Raw genomic sequence first — 16,639 nt, forward strand, 5'->3', positions numbered from 1 at the left:
ACCCTAAAATGTAAAGATTTGGAAAAAACTCGATACACCTTTATATAAAGATCACCATACTTTCCCCTTTAATATACCTAATCTAGCTATATTCACTATGAAAGTAAAATGAATACTAGTCCACAAGTGAACTTCTATAGATAACTGTAACTGCCCACCAAGAAGCTTCTTTAATATCTATCAGCCAATGCATATGCACTATAAGTGTTTTTTGTTTATAGTGTTGCAATGGTTAGAGCTTTCTTAAAAGGCTTTCAAAAGAACTAAAGTGTGATGCACACACTTTGCAAGATGTTATTTAAATCAGCTTTCCGAAATGAATGTTAAATTAGTTGGGGAAACCTCTATGTATCTCTATAACTGTGTGGTGAATGGAATTTATAAACTTAAGTCTAAACTGTTCATTTAGATCCGAAACAGGAGAACAATAAGTTAGAGGTTTAGTTTATCTTTTTTTCTTTACAACAAAAATGAGGAAAAAATGTTTAAAAATATATTTTCAGTCACTTTTTTTATTAATTGCCTTTCTGGCAATCTGTTTTCTACAAAACATCTTTTAATAGTTCTATAAGATTCCTTCTTGTTACTCCACAAATTATTTTTTATTAGTTTATTCTTAACTACTGATTTACAAAATTTTCATTTCAAGAAACAATATATATGGTTATTTTTATTAGCATTCATGGAAAGTGAAGTGATGGGCAACTTTGTTAAAACTAACCTGACAACAGATCAACTTGGATAATATAGAATATGGTATATCCAAGACTGCCAAACATGAGTTTGCTCAACATTCAAAATTTAAATATGAATGTATTTTGTATGTATTTGGAAGGTAATGTGAATCAAAAAGCTGTCATTTGTTGAATAAATCTTAAGAAATCTAAAACATACTTGTTTTTTATTTTCTAATTTGGTGTTTATATATGAAGTGGTCATCAATAGAAATACAGTGTCCCATATAAAACGCAACCCAACCTTATATTGGTAGGTATTGAAATAATAAAAAGGCATATGTAAATGTAAATGTAATTTTTATTATTACCATCCATTACCTTATATTTAGAGTAAATGTTGGAAGTGGCCGCCATCTTCTTGAATACAAGCTTCAATTCTTTTTACAGCGTTTCTTGCAACTTTTTTCAAAGTTTGTGGCTGCATATTTAATACAGCTTGTTCAATATTGACTTTCAATTGTTCAAGTGTTCGTGGTTTGTTGCCTGTGAGGTAACCCCATAGAAAAAAATCCGCCGCAGTCAAATCTGGAGATCTTGGTGGCCACAAGCCTCGACCAATAACACGATTACCAAAGAATTCCTCAACTAAATCAGAAGTTGAACCTGCGTAGTGCGATGTCGCACCGTCATGTTGTAGCCAGCAGTGTCTGTCTTCCTTTTCCAAGAGCGCGATGAACTGAAATAAAATATCCTGATATTGTTCTGCATTAATGGTGTACTCGAAAAAAATAGGACCGATTATTTTCTTCAGCTATATCGCGCACCACACGCCCAACTTCTGTGGGTGTAATTGTTTTTCGTGATTAACGCGGGGATTTTCAGCACTCCAAATTCTACTGTTTTGGCTGTTTATGTAGCCATCCAAATGAAACCGTGCTTCATCTGTGAAAAATAACGAATCCATAACATTAATTCCCTCACGCAGAAATCGACGGAACCATTGACAATATTGTACCTTTTTTCTTTGTCGAGCTCATGAAGTTGATGAACCGTTTGAATGCCATAAGGTCGTAATTGTAATCGTTTGGTCGCCCGATGAACAGTTGATTTAGACAAATTAATTTCAGCAGACAAATGTCTGATCGATTTATTTGGCGAGGCGAGTAATCGGTCTTTAATTTCAGTGACTGTATCTGTATTCAACACTGACGCAGATCTTTTGTGTTCCTTGTTATTAACAGAACCGGTCTCTCTAAATTTTGCAACTATCCTTAATACTGATGTTTTGTTATGAGCTGGTTTATCTGGGTACTTATGGTGAAACAAATCTTGCACTGCAACCACTGATTTTGTACTGACGTACGACTCAACAATGAAAACACATTAATCTAGCAAAAAAAACACAATCTTGTCTCTAGCAATACACTGAACGTTATGATTGCATTGTTGTTACTATCGCTAATGTTCTACTGCGTTGCCGCGATGTTCAGATGTTGGATGAGTCCATTTCAGTAACGAGTAGGGGAGTAAGCTTGACTTTTGAAATTTCATGTACGAATGATTGATGGGTTGCGTTTTATATGGGACACCCTGTATAAGTATAAAATAAATCTGAATAACAACAGTTCATCCTTCATAATAAATAAGATAAGTGGATTGATTGTTTTTAAAGTGTCAAGAATGGAATTAAAAATAAAAGTAAAACAAACAAAAAAATAAAAACAATTTTTTAACATTTATTGAACCAATTAATTAAATATTTAAATAATAAACCTGCTATATATTTACAATCGTATAATAGAAATAAACCAACTTTTTCCATCTTCTATTATACAGCAACATCTGTAATTTAAACAAATAATTTTTTTAGATTAGATAATAACATTCAAAGAATTACACAGAGTGATTACAAATGATTCATCTGATTTTAAAAATCTGTATTTAAAAAAAGTAGTACAAACAGAATTATGGATGATAAATGAAAATAAACAGAAACTACCCTAGTTTCAGGTTTAGGTTTAAAGTGGTCACCGACAGGTAGCAGTTCAAGCTCAGTTTGTAAAATGGCGTCTATGCAACAGAAAGCATTCTGTGTGTTAGAATATGAGAAAAGTTTATCTGTTGCTACCATGCTGTGTTTATACTGGAGATTGTTTGAGACAGAACCACCAGGCCACCAAAACATTCTAAGATGGTATCGACAGTTTAAAGTCATGTGCAAGGGTAAAAGCACCTGACACACAAGAGGTTTGGATGAAACAGTGGAGAGAGTCAGGGTGAGTTTCGTTCGCAACCCAAAGAAGTCAACTTGATACGCTAGCATTGAACTCTATATTCCACACCCAACAGTCTTGGAAGATTTTGCCAACTTGATTATGACTGAAACCATACCATATAAGTTATTACAAAAGTTACAAGCAATTTACGTCAATAAACAATACAAATTTTATAATGACATGCAGGAAGCTATGGAGGATGATGATTTTTCTAACCATCTGGTGTTTTGTAATGAGATGACATTTCACTTGAATGGAAAGGTGAATCAGCATAACATCAGGATATGGGGTACAGAACAACCTAATTCTGTAGAAAATGAATGTAATTCCCCAAAACTTAATATTTTTGGCGCAACTTCTAAAACAAAGGTGTACGGACCGTTTTTATTCTCAGACAATATTGTGACTAGTACCTTGATATGATGCAGTTGTGGTTTTTTCCTCAATTGAAAGACGCCTCTAATAACTTTGTAGTCCAACAATATGGGGCTTCGCCTCACTGGTAAGCTGAAGTATGAGGCTTCCTGAATGCAGAACTCCCGTGCCACAGGATTAGGTGATGTGAAGATGATCACTTAGCATTCTTAAAATGGCCTCTTAGATCACCTGATCTCATGGTTTGTAATTTTTTCTTTTGGGGATATGTTAAAGACCCCCACATGCCACCACAGCCAATAACTTTGGTTGAGCCACAGGAACGCATTACAGCTGCATTTGTGTTAATGCATATATTGAACATTTATGAAGGTATGATTGAAACTGGCAGTTCTGTTTATTTTTATGTTATCATTCATAATTTTATGTGTACTACTTTTTACATACACATTTTTAAAATCCAATGAATCATTTGTAATCACTCTGTACTAATTTAACACTAAATCAAATGTTTTATAAATTGAATACGAACGTCAAAAAAAAAAAACAAAAGTAACTATTTCTAACTTTAGAATTTAGATTTAGTTCCTCCATGCTTCTAGTTCTTTACAAACAGCAGTCTTAATAACAAATACCATTGCACAACATAAGTCCTGAAAATTATCAATAAAAGTTCATATCATTTTGACTCTTCAGTATGAAACAGAAATGAAATGTCTTTATGATGGGATTTAGACATATTAAAGATTTCTTTTAAATGTACATTTTAAATATTTCATGTGAATAAGGAGTGAATGGTAGAAATAAAAAAGTTTAAAATTGTTACCTCAATTATAATGTATGCTGTAATGATATCTTACCTAAAATTTGTCATACCATAAATTTAAGACTTAAAAAAGATGCACTAAATATTGAAAAGTAGTAATCTTTAATTTAAATTTTACCCTTTTGGAGTCAGGAATGTTAAAATAACTATCAGTTTATTAATCCATAATTGAGTCCACTTCATAAAGCTAAAATTAAAAGAAATAAGCATTATTTTCAGTACTTTTTTTAAGTTAGTTTTGTTATTTTTTTATGCAGGTAGGTTTAAAATCAGTAATTCCTGAAACTGTCACAATATTTTATATTTTTGCTAGGATTACCATAAAATTATTTTACTTTTATTTTCTGTCCTTCCTAGCATTGTCACTAATATTTGTAGTTTATGTATTTCAGAGTACCTCCATTCTCAAAATTATTATTTCTATCAATTGTAGTTATTTTTAGTTTTGGGAATGGAGGTACTCAAATGTGTCAACTGTGAAAAATGTTAGGAAAGGCAGAAAATAAGCAATTATGCCTGTCTGAAAAAATGTAAAGTTGAGAAATCTGGGACTTTCTGAAAGACTTATAATGAAACTACAGAAAATTTAATAATAATTAAGAGATATGTTCTATTTAGATGAATATACATAAAAATATGCATATGGATCAAACAGAGCCTTTACCTTTTCCCAGTCTTGTTAAAAATTCCAATTTAAATCTGCCACTAAAAGAAATTAACACTACTACAACACTAATACAATAATGTATTTTAATTACTTCTTGAACTGCTCTTTGAGTTGTTTTGTAATGATGGGTATCAACTGCTTTGGTCATTTTGCCTTAAGAGAATGGAAATTTTTAGCATATGAAAAATGCCGCGCCTGACTGGGATTCAAACCCAGGTCTTCTAGATGAAAGGTTGAAATGCTACCACTCTGCCAGGAAGATCAGCCTTATGATATTAAAATTTTATTTTTAATTAATAACATTAACAAAAAATAAAAAAATGTCAACAGGGCATACAGTGAAATTGCACTTGTTCATGATTATGTTCTTGATCGACTGAAACCAGTTTATTGTGGTGTAACTGTTAGCATTTATCCATACATCATTGCCTTCAATTTCCATGATAATTTGCCCCATACTGATCCAGCTGTTGCAGAAGCTGATTGGGTAATTATGACCTTACTCTTTTCACACAACAGTTTAAAAACCATTAACAACATAAAATCCAAAAAGTAAATATTTGGTACTGCTACAATTTTAATTTATACTCTTGATATAAAGAATGTGAGGATAAAAATTGTAAAAGAATAAATAAAAAGGTAGGTTACGTTCACAGAGTATGTAAAGAGGGCTCTGATTTTTTAATATATTTATTAAAATTACAATTATCAGATTAAAATCAAAATCCCAATTTTCCAGATACTTACACTATAAAATTGTAAGAGCTTATGCATGATTTTCCAAGCGCCTCTTCCTCTGAGCCAATCTTTTCTCTCTTTCAAAATCTTTCATACGGATGACCCAACTGAAAGTAATAAAAAAATTCAATTTAATATATAATGATTTACTTAAACTTCAGTACAACAATTTTAACATGATGATACTCTCATGTACTAACATGAATTGGAAACCTATTTACTGCATGTTATATTATTTAACAAACATTAAGAATAAAATAACAGAAACAGAAAGAAATACTGTGAAAACAATTACTAAGAGACAGAAGTACGGAATTTAATTTTCTTTCTATTAATGTTATTTGTGTTTATGCTAATAATATAGTGTAACATTGCAACAAAACCTATTAAAGAAAATAAACTACTTAAAATTAAAATATTTTAAGTAAACATAAATGTTAACTTTTAGCATACTATTTCATTAAATTATATATTTATTCATTAATATAAATAATTTTATAATGCCAGAAAATCTGCCTACCAAAGCCAGAGTAAAAAAAGTATAAAACTCTGGCCTTGAAAGACTTCTGCTTAGGAAGAAAATTAAATTAATAATTAAAGTGACTATGAGCAAGTAAAAGAATTATGTAAAAAAATTATTCTACTGCGAATAAAATTCTGAGATATGGAACTCATATTCTGTGTTCCCTGCTCCCTTGAACAATTGTGACCAATAAAATAGCAATATATTTCTTACATATACAAAATTATCATGCAAAATTTTATTTGAAATGATCCATGTAGTTTACAGTATATATATCAAGCAAAAAATAGGCAACATATATATATCCTTCTGAAGCTTTTCAATGCTGATATAGTGCTGTTTTTGGTCATGATATTTCATGACCCCCTTCTAACCAACATCGTTGTATTTTATAGATTGTTACTACATGAACTCCATCTAGATGAAACAGGCTATTTTTGTTAGTACATACACACATATATAATACTTACTCTTCAAATTCACATTGAGCAAATTCATGATGTTCATGCGCACACTTTCTTTTATGAAATGGGATATATTGACGTTTACATGCCCAATATTTGATATGCAAGTGTGCACAGTAATTTCTTTTATCTAATGGCAGTTTTGCACTTTCCATTTCTTCTTTAGTAGCTATCATTACTAAAAAAAGAAAAAAAAAGAAAATTAATAGATTTAAAAGAAAGTTTTACATCTAGTCAAATATTCAACAATTTTGGAGTTGTACCCTCTCAAATGTATGCATGTGGTACACCACATACATATTTGTGCATGTATGTGCATATATTTTCCTCATAACTATATATTTAAATGCACTAACTTTATGATAAGACATGCTTTACAGTATATAATTTGTTGAACGTAACAAATTTTGATATCACTTTAAAAATTATTAAATATTAATGACTTAATTTTAAATTAACAAAACCATTTTTTCAAAACGTATATTGCAGCTATCCCAATCCAATATCTTCATCACTTGCTTAACCACTTCATTCATAAAAGATTTATTCAATCTGATCCATATCATAAAGCTCTTTTGTTTTTTTTTTTTATAACACGAAGCAAATTTTTTCTGTTACGCCTTGGATTAAAATTGTAATTATAGTTTAAAGATTTGGTGGTATTAGGTTTTACTGTTTTATGAAAATACCCTCCTCTATGAATCATGAGACCATGCCGTTGGTGAGGGGGCTTGAGTGCTCAGGGATACAGAGTAGCTGGACCGAAGGAGCAACCATATCGGAGAGGTATCTGTTAAGAGCCAGACTAAGGAATGATTCCTGAAAGAGGGCAGCAGCTCTTTCAGTAGTTGTTAGGGGCGTGAGTCAGAATGACTTAAACGGTCATATCAACATCACTCAGTCCTCTGAGTACTGCGCAGCTGAAAGCAATGGAAAACTACAGCTGCTTTTTTCCAAGAAAATGTGGCTCTCTGCATTTTCATATAGCAATGATGGAGGCGCCTTCCTTGGTAAAATATTCTGGAGGTAAACTAGTCCCCCGTTCGGATCTCCGGGTGGGGACTACTAAGGAAGGGGTCACCAGAAAATTAAAAAATAACATTCTACGAGTCGAAGCGTGGAATGTGAGGAGTTTAAAAAAGGTTGGTAGGCTAGAAAATTTAAAAAGAAAAATGGATAGGATAAATGTGGATGTAGTAGGAATTAGTGAGGTTCGGTGGGAAGAGGAAGGCGACTTTTGGTCAGGTGATTTTAGAATAATTAACTTAGCTTCAAATAATGGGCAGGCAGGAGTAGGTTTCATAATGAACAAGAAAATAGGGAAGAGAGTGGAGTATTTCAAAACGCATAGCGCTAGAATCATTGTAATAAGGATAAAATCAAAACCTAAACCGACAACGATTGTTAATGTCTATATGCCTACAAGCGCCCATGATGATGATGAGGTAGAGTGTGTATACGAAGAGATTGATGAAGCAATTAAACACGTAAAAGGAGATGAAAATTTAATAATAGTAGGAGATTGGAATGCAAGCATTAGAAAAGGCAAAGAAGGAAATATAGTGGGTGAATACGGGCTGGGCAAAAGAAATGAAAGAGGGGACCGACTTATAGAGTTTTGCACAAAGTATAATTTAGTAATTGCCAACACCCAATTTAAAAATCATAATAGAAGAATATACACTTGGAAAAATCCAGGCGACACTGCAAGGTATCATATAGATTATATCATGGTTAAGCAAAGATTTAGAAATCAACTCGTTGACTGCAAAACTTACCCTAGAGCAGACATTGATAGCGACCATAATTTGGTGATAATGAAACGTAGATTGGGGTTTAAAAACCTGAAGAAAAGGTGTCAGATGAATCGGTGGAATTTAGAGAAGCTTGAGGAAGAGGAGGTAAAGAAGATTTTTGAGGAGGACATCGCAAGAGGTCTGAGTAAAACAGATAAGGTAGAAAATGTAGAAGAAGAATGGGAGAATGTTAAAAAGAAAATTCTTAAATCAGCAGAAGCAAACTTAGGCGGAATAAAGAGAACTGGTAGAAAACCTTGGGTTTCAGACGATATATTGCAGCTGATGGATGAACGTAGAAAATATAAGAATGCTAGTGATGAAGAAAGTAAAAGGAACTATCGGCAATTAAGAAACGCCATAAACAGGAAGTGCAAACTGGCGAAAGAAGAGTGGATTAAAGAAAAGTGTTCAGAAGTGGAAAGAGAAATGAACATTGGTAAAATAGACGGAGCATACAGGAAAATTAAGGAAAATTTTGGGGTACATAAATTAAAATCTAATAATGTGTTAAACAAAGATGGTACACCAATATATAATACGAAAGGTAAAATCGATAGATGGGTGGAATATATTGAAGAGTTGTACGGAGGAAATGAATTAGAAAATGGTGTTATAGAGGAAGTTGAGGAGGATGAAATTGGAGAAACAATACTGAGATCTGAATTTAAGAGAGCATTAAAAGATTTAAATGGCAGAAAGGCTCCTGGAATAGACGGAATACCTGTAGAATTACTGCGCAGTGCAGGTGAGGAAGCGATTGATAGATTATACAAACTGGTGTGTAATATTTATGAAAAAGGGGAATTTCCATCAGACTTCAAAAAAAGTGTTATAGTCATGATACCAAAGAAAGCAGGAGCAGATAAATGTGAAGAATACAGAACAATTAGTTTAACTAGTCATGCATCAAAAATCTTAACTAGAATTCTATACAGAAGAATTGAGAGGAGAGTGGAAGAAGTGTTAGGAGAAGACCAATTTGGTTTCAGGAAAAGTATAAGGGACAAGGGAAGCAATTTTAGGCCTCAGATTAATAGTAGAAGGAAGATTAAAGAAAACCAAACCAACAAACTTGGCGTTTATAGACCTAGAAAAGGCATTCGATAATGTAGACTGGAATAAAATGTTCAGCATTTAAAAAAAATTAGGGTTCAAATACAGAGATAGAACAATTGCTAACATGTACAGGAACCAAACAGCAACAGTAATAATTGAAGAACATAAGAAAGAAGTCGTAATAAGAAAGGGAGTCTGACAAGGATGTTCCCTATCTCCGTTACTTTTTAATCTTTACATGGAACTAGCAGTTAATGATGTTAAAGAACAATTTAGATTCGGAGTAACAGTACAAGGTGAAAAGATAAAGATGCTACGATTTGCTGATGATATAGTAATTCTAGCAGAGAGTAAAAAGGATTTAGAAGATACAATGAACGGCATAGATGAAGTCCTACGCAAGAACTATCGCATGAAAATAAACAAGAACTAAACAAAAGTAATGAAATGTAGTAGAAATAACAAAGATGGACCACTGAATGTGAAAATAGGAGGAGAAAAGATTATGGAGGTAGAAGAATTTTGTTATTTGGGAAGTAGAATTACTAAAGATGGACGAAGCAGGAGCGATATTAAATGCCGAATAGCACAAGCTAAACGAGCCTTCAGTAAGAAATATAATTTGTTTACATCAAAAATTAATTTAAACGTCAGGAAAAGATTTTTGAAAGTGTATGTTTGGAGTGTCGCTTTATATGGAAGTGAAACTTGGACGATCGGAGTATCTGAGAAGAAAAGATTAGATGCTTTTGAAATGCAGTGCTATAGGAGAATGTTAAAAATCAGACGGGTGGATAAAGTGACAAATGAAGAGGTATTGCGGCAAATAGATGAAGAAAGAAGCATTTGGAAAAATATAGTTAAAAGAAGAGACAGACTTATAGGCCACATACTAAGGCATCCTGGAATAGTCGCTTTAATATTGTAAGGACAGGTAGAAGGGAAAAAGTGTGTAGGCAGGCCACGTTTGGAATATGTAAAAAAAATTGTTAGGGATGTAGGATGTAGAGGGTATACTGAAATGAAACGACTAGCACTAGATAGGGAATCTTGGAGAGCTGCATCAAACCAGTCAAATGACTTAAGACAAAAAAAAAAAGAAAATAAATTTGACTATTTTTTGTACACATATTAATTAAAGGATGATGTTAATTAAAAGTGTGGATATTAAATGATTCTGATAACTTTAAAAGTCTTAAATTATCCCAACCCTATACAATACATAAACAGCAACTTATCAAAACCCACGTCTTGTTAAGAATGAGCTAATGCTTAACCTAAGAAACATTAGTTCATGTTTAGCCTTTGTACTAAACTTTGGTTAAAATGAATCTGATGATAGGTGTAACTGATGTCTACTTTGTGTTATTTTGAGCGGAGCATTTAATATACATGATGGAAGAGGTATATGTGTGTTATGTTCTATTTCTGTTTCAAACTTTGGAATAGGATAAGAATTTAGTTCACTTATATTGTTTTTGTCAATATGCTCTGGTAATATTACTATATAGTGTCATTTTACATAGTACTATTGCATAGTTTTCAATATATAATACAGTCATTATGAAGTTATATAAATTTTGTAACAAAAAATTATCAATCTGACTGGAGAAAAAATATTTTATATCACTTAGACAACAACAATATAACATTAAACTAGTTCTATGAACAAGATTAATTTGAGAGTTTAAGTAAAGAGTTCATGAATTAAACCTCAGTTTGTTTCTATCTGTATAGTATTTGAAAAGTTGTTAAACAACCAAACCTGCTTAATTTCATACTTCTTCCAAAAAAATGCAACCGAAAGAAAAATTCTGACAAGAGAAAAGATTCTTAACTATTTGGTATTTTCATTAACGTAGTGAAAATATTAAATTTAGGATTTAGGCCGGTTTCCGTGGCGCGAGTGGTAGCGTCTCGGCCTTTCATTCGGAGTCCCAGGTTCGAATCCAGCTCAGGCATGGCATTTTCACACAAATCAATCATTCATCTCATACTCTGAAGCAATACAAACGGTGGTCCAGGAGGTTAAACAAAAAAAAAAAAACATAAGTTAATAGACAAAACAGTATACCTCTTTCTTTCCGTCCATTTGGAAAACCATAAAGAGGGTCATATTTCGGTTCATGATGAAAAGCAGGAGTGTCTTCTGGATATTTTTCAAGTTCAATACCATGACTTATTGCTTGACCCATGTTTTCTTACAATTCGCCCTTCCAGCCTTATCCACGGTTGTTACTATATCAGCTGACAAACTGTTTCTTCATTACCAACATAAAGATGTATCAAATAAAAATAAATTTTTATCTAATTTAAGATTTATGAAACTGTAACGTGAACAATATTATTTAATCATTTAAACTAAGATTATATTTTGTAAAATCACATTTAGTACAATAAAATGAATCCAGTTGAAAGTTATGTACATTAATATTTTAACAAGATTTGTTAAATTATTGTTCAAAAAAATATAGTAGCAATTTATATAGTCAGGTAATGTATCATTTTTGGAAAATTGTATTTATATCAACAAATTTAAGACACAATTAACATGGTGTCAGAGTTCTGTAACGTTGTATAATCTAGTTTGTATAATTTGGTTGGTTTAAGGTGAGGTACCGAAGTGCAAACTCAAGTGGACGTGACGAGTTTGTAGTGCGTAGTGGTCGCTTAATGTTGTATTTTACAAATAGGTGTTTTTTTTTAATCATTACAATATGTCATTCAGTCGAACTAATGATTAACAAATTCAGCAGTGGATTTTTATTCAAAATGAGTGTTCGTTGACGATTGTTTTCTTTTGGATATTTGTTCTGTACTTTTATTAAGTGGTATATAATTTGCTTTATTTGTTTAATTAAAGTACTTATTAGTGCGAGAAAATTTTGTGTTTGTTTACAAAAGAAAATTCTTGAAGGAAGACTTTCGTTTTATTTAGTGAACACATTTCTAAGTGCGTAAGTATTGTGACACTTATCCATTTAGTGATAACATTATTGATATTGCTCAGTTACGTATAGGTTTCCTCCTTGTCAGTTTTATATATATATATATATATATATATAATCATGTATGAGTTATTTTTAAAATTCATAATTAATAGTGTTTAATCTGTATTAATGAAATTTTTGTTTAGTTGGTAGGAGGTAGGATCAAGTTGCTATAAGGTTAATTAATTTCATGTATTTATTCAATGATTCATTTTAAGTTGTGTTATTTCATATAAATTACGTTTCTTACATAGACAAATAGTACTATTTATAGCAGTCTTGCAGTTATTTAAAAAGGGTTGTCCCTGTTAAAGATATAAATTTGCCCTTGATGTGTTACAACTTTATAGATTTTGTTTGTATTCATTTTTTTTTAATTTATTCATTTTCACATGGTTTTGACATGATTTATTACTTTCTACATATATGTTTGCTACCTAAATTATGTTAATGTATTTTATTTTAGCTATTCTATTAAAGTGTAATCGGTCATAAATAGTAATGTTTATGGCAGTTGTTACCTAAGTACTATTTTTTGTGATGTTCTATTTTTATTTAAAGAAAAATTTACATTATAATGTTTTTATTGTTTTCAAAACATTTTAAACATTAGTAATTTTAATACTGTCAGCCCAATATAATGAAAATGGCAAAATTTTTATTTTATTCCTCAATAATCATTGTTCGATCATGCTTTCAACATCTTTTGATCAGATATATATTCATATATCGCCCATATGTGGTTGATTTCACATATCAAGAAGGACACCTAGCACTTTTGTATTTGTTTAATACGTTTATTACCTCCATTTATCAAACAATAATAAAAAATGAGACATGTTTTAATGTCAACTTAGAACATTAAAGCATTTCTACATATACAAGAAACAAAAGTAAAAAAATTCTGAAAGATTGTGATTAAAAATAATTATGTACCATTTGACCTATCTTTCATGCATTTCTTGCAAATTGGTAGTCTACATGATTTGTCATATAATCCTTGTACATATGCTACATTATTTTGCATAACAAATGTTAACATCTAAAAACAATATTTTATTACTGATGTGTATCATGCAGAATGAAAAAAAAAAAATTTTGACTGTAGTTGATTGAAAAATAGTTAAATTGTAAGTAGTTTTAGTTAATATAGGAATCAAAGCTATTTTAGTTTATTTATAAGATGAAGATTTTTATTTGTTTCACAATCTTTCTTTGTTTCTTAATAGTTTATAGATTTATCAAGTATGTGGGAAAGCTAAAAAGTTCAGAGAAATTTTTATTTTCCTCCCAATTACATAGTTTGCGACACTGACTGTTCTATTATAAATGATAACCTGCATTACTTTTTCGTTAGATGTATTGTATCATTGTTTGCTGTTTGTGGTTGTGACTAAACGTCAATTTAAAATGAGTACTCCTTTATCCAATTGTAACAAGAAAAAAATGCAATTAGTCATTTGCCTTCTCAATTCAGAAGGGGTGAAACCAGCAGAGACTTCTTGAAGAATACCACAGCCGTGTGAAGATAGTTGTTTGAGTGGAAGCAAAAACAAGAACACTTCAAATTAGCTTTTGAAATGTTATGAAGATGAAAGAAATTCATTTCTGAAACTGATGAGACATGAATCATCACTTTGAATACAAGAATAAGCAATAAGTTAAGTCTGGGAACATTCTTTATCTCTTATGGTAAAAAAATTCAAAATTCACATTGGAGGAAAGTGATGACAAAATTATAGGATGCAGAAGGTCTAAATTTTATTTTTATTCCTTGTTAAAAGTGAAATAGGAATAGTGAAAACTATTATGAGGTACTACCATCGACTAAAAATTTTATTTATTGAAGTAAGCAAAATCAAGTCTAAAAGATATGGAAACTTTCAAACATTTTTGAGTCTGCCCATTTGTACCTTCTCTTGACTATTGTGGGAGCTGGTCAATAGTGTTTCAGTTTTCCTCTTGAACAATTTTTTAATTTTTGAACTAATGAAAACTAAAGAACATTCAAAGGTGCTGCAATAATTTGTATGACTATTCTGTCTGGTATCTTGGCTGTTACAGTCATTTTTGCTTTGGAATAACTGATCTGCAAAGTTTTGGTGTTCTGAACCACAATCACTGTTTAAAAGAAATTGCAGAATGATGTATGTCCATCATAATTAATACTTGTAGTCTGTTAACTGCATGATTCTCAATTATGAACTCCCAACACCACATGAAGAGATTGCATTTTGTGTATAATGCATAGGCAGATGACCAAAGCATTGATATTTAGAGCAATAAAATGGCAATTGTATATAAATAATTGTATATAAACTTATACAACCATTAAGGCAATTTTTCAGTCACAGCTTATTATCTTCTCAGACAGTGTTGACTCGTGTAAGACCAATATATGACAGAAAGAGGGCAATGTCTCCATTCCTTCTCATGGTCAGTTGCCCTCTGTTCTTTGATGATTTCCATCTCTGAGGATTTGAGGAGATTGCAACATACCACTAAAAAGCGTTGAAAAGAGCTGTGTGGTTTAATAATGATGTTAGTATCAGAAAACTTTTAGGATCTAGCAATTTTTTGTTTGTCCATCATTAAAAATTTCTGTAAAGAATCCAGCAGTTGCCTTTTTCACTTCCTTGACAGGAAGCTACACATGCCACGGTAAATTTGGCTAAGACAAAAGGACTAACATAACAAAAGTAAGTGTTGTATCTCTTTACAATGAGTACCTAAGAGTTAGTCAACTATCTGTCAACTTTACAGGCACATTTAACTCAAGATTCTTCATTTTCACCGGTGAGGTTGAAGGAGAACTTTAGGAATAAGGGTGTTCAATCACAATTATCTGACATAATCGAATGAGGCGATTAGTTATCGCAGGTATCTATAAGTACGTTTAGAATACTTTTTCTTTCTGATTATTCACCCCAACAGAGCCACACATTTTGGGATGTCTATTAAGATGTCAGGGCTGTGAGAGAAATAGACAACAATCCATCGTAAAGTATAACTACTAGGTTCAGCTTCTCAAAACCTAACCTGTTACCTATCCATTCTAGATAATTTAATTAAAAATGTGTTTTATGTAATAAAAAAATTTTAAAAGTAACAAATGAAAAAAATTACATTTAATAATTATTCTTCTCACATAATATAGGCAGGAATTTCATTTTTGAAATTGGTAATTAACTGGCATTTAGTAGAGTTTATAAATTTTGTTTAACTTATTGTAATTGCAAATAAGTATTTAATTGAATCAAACTTATTTTGTGCCAGAAATTTATGACAGTATAATAATTTAAACTTTTCCTCTTATTTTTAATTAAAAACAATACTAAATTATTTCTTGAAAAAGCTTCCCTTTTTTAAATTTGTATCAAATTAAAAATAAGCAGCTTCTAACAGCTTATACTAACCCTTAATTTGTGACAACTTCATAAAGTTGAAATTAATTGAATTTTTACATTTTTGAAGTTGTTTTTTTTTTTATTATTATTTAAAGTAAAACAAAAAAAAACTGCTGTATGGAACAATCTCAGGTGAGAAACCTGAGAAAAACCATTATTAACTAGGCTTCTTTCTGGAGTGGAGTAAGATGTATTATATATCTTTTTCACTCCAAGTTTTTCCATTGTAATTTTTTTTGAATAATTGAGAAAAAGTATAGAGTAATATTATATTATTTATATATATATATATATATATATATATATATATATTTGGAGGAACAGGAAGAAGGAAAAAATTGTGCAGGCAACGTTTGGAGTATGTAAAACAAATTGTTAGGGATGTAGGATGTAAGGGGTATACCGAAAGGAAATGACACTAGCACTAGGTAGGGAATCTTGGAGAGCTGCATCAAACTAGTCAAATGACTGAAGACAAAAAATATATATATAATTTGGGGGACCACTAGAAAAATTCCTTTACAAAATAAAAATAAACATTGCATTGAACTCGTTCATAGAAAATTCCAACTTATAGGTTGAATTGAGAACATCCTCCTTTTGTCAAGTCAGTTAAAAAGTAGATATATCTAGTAGATATATATAAGTATATATATATATATATATATATATATATATCTATTTTAAACATTAGCGTGAGTAGATTACTGAATCACTGTAATATACTCATATGCCTACATATTCTAATAATAATATTGTAACGTTAAGCAGATGATTACGCATATCTATAATTAACTTATAAAATATAAAGATAAGTATACATTAGAGTATTTGTAATGAA

At 31.0% G+C, this 16,639-nt stretch overlaps 2 protein-coding genes across 7 annotated transcripts in view; one reads left to right on the forward strand and one right to left on the reverse strand.

Moving 5' to 3' along the window:
- Positions 1-2,393: 2,393 nt before the first annotated feature.
- On the reverse strand, positions 2,394-11,658 carry ND-B18 (NADH dehydrogenase (ubiquinone) B18 subunit). 2 transcript variants are annotated; one of them, XR_012758549.1, is made up of 5 exons: positions 11,476-11,658; positions 6,553-6,724; positions 5,569-5,666; positions 4,273-4,341; positions 2,394-2,519 (listed from the first exon to the last, which is right to left on the reverse strand). XR_012758549.1 is itself a non-coding variant. In XM_075380146.1 (4 exons), exons 1-3 carry the CDS (start codon positions 11,594-11,596, stop codon positions 5,588-5,590), a joined length of 372 nt encoding a protein of 123 aa, XP_075236261.1. In that variant the 5' UTR covers positions 11,597-11,657; the 3' UTR covers positions 2,394-2,519; positions 5,569-5,587. The 2 variants fall into 2 exon arrangements, 1 of the variants encoding a protein (XP_075236261.1); XM_075380146.1 differs by lacking the exon at positions 4,273-4,341 and having other exon boundaries at positions 11,476-11,657.
- Positions 11,659-12,000: 342 nt separating this feature from the next.
- The window catches only part of LOC142333437 (E3 ubiquitin-protein ligase RNF13-like), a 114,959-nt gene continuing 110,320 nt past the window's right edge, over positions 12,001-16,639 (forward strand). For 3 of the 5 annotated variants that reach the window (XM_075380532.1, XM_075380530.1, XM_075380531.1), the window contains exon 1: positions 12,002-12,358. The gene's annotated coding sequence lies outside the window, so the exon portion shown is untranslated. Of the gene's footprint in view, positions 12,359-16,639 lie in introns of all 5 variants that reach the window. The other 2 variants (XM_075380534.1, XM_075380533.1) reach the window with 2 other exon arrangements.

Source organism: Lycorma delicatula, chromosome 12, assembly GCF_047948215.1.
Source record: "Lycorma delicatula isolate Av1 chromosome 12, ASM4794821v1, whole genome shotgun sequence".
In the NCBI taxonomy this organism is placed as follows: Eukaryota; Metazoa; Arthropoda; class Insecta; order Hemiptera; family Fulgoridae; genus Lycorma; species Lycorma delicatula.

What these genes read in the sequence shown, in the direction of transcription:
- ND-B18 (XM_075380146.1), bottom strand. Translation starts at nt 11,596, where the DNA reads ATGGGTCAAGCAATAAGTCATGGTATTGAACTTGAAAAATATCCAGAA. An exon ending in AAATGGACGGAAAGAAAGAG is followed by an intron (nt 6,725 to 11,475) that starts GTATACTGTTTT and finishes TTCTTTTTTTAG; the next exon opens with TAATGATAGCTACTAAAGAA. An exon ending in GCTCAATGTGAATTTGAAGA is followed by an intron (nt 5,667 to 6,552) that starts GTAAGTATTATA and finishes TATTACTTTCAG; the next exon opens with TTGGGTCATCCGTATGAAAG.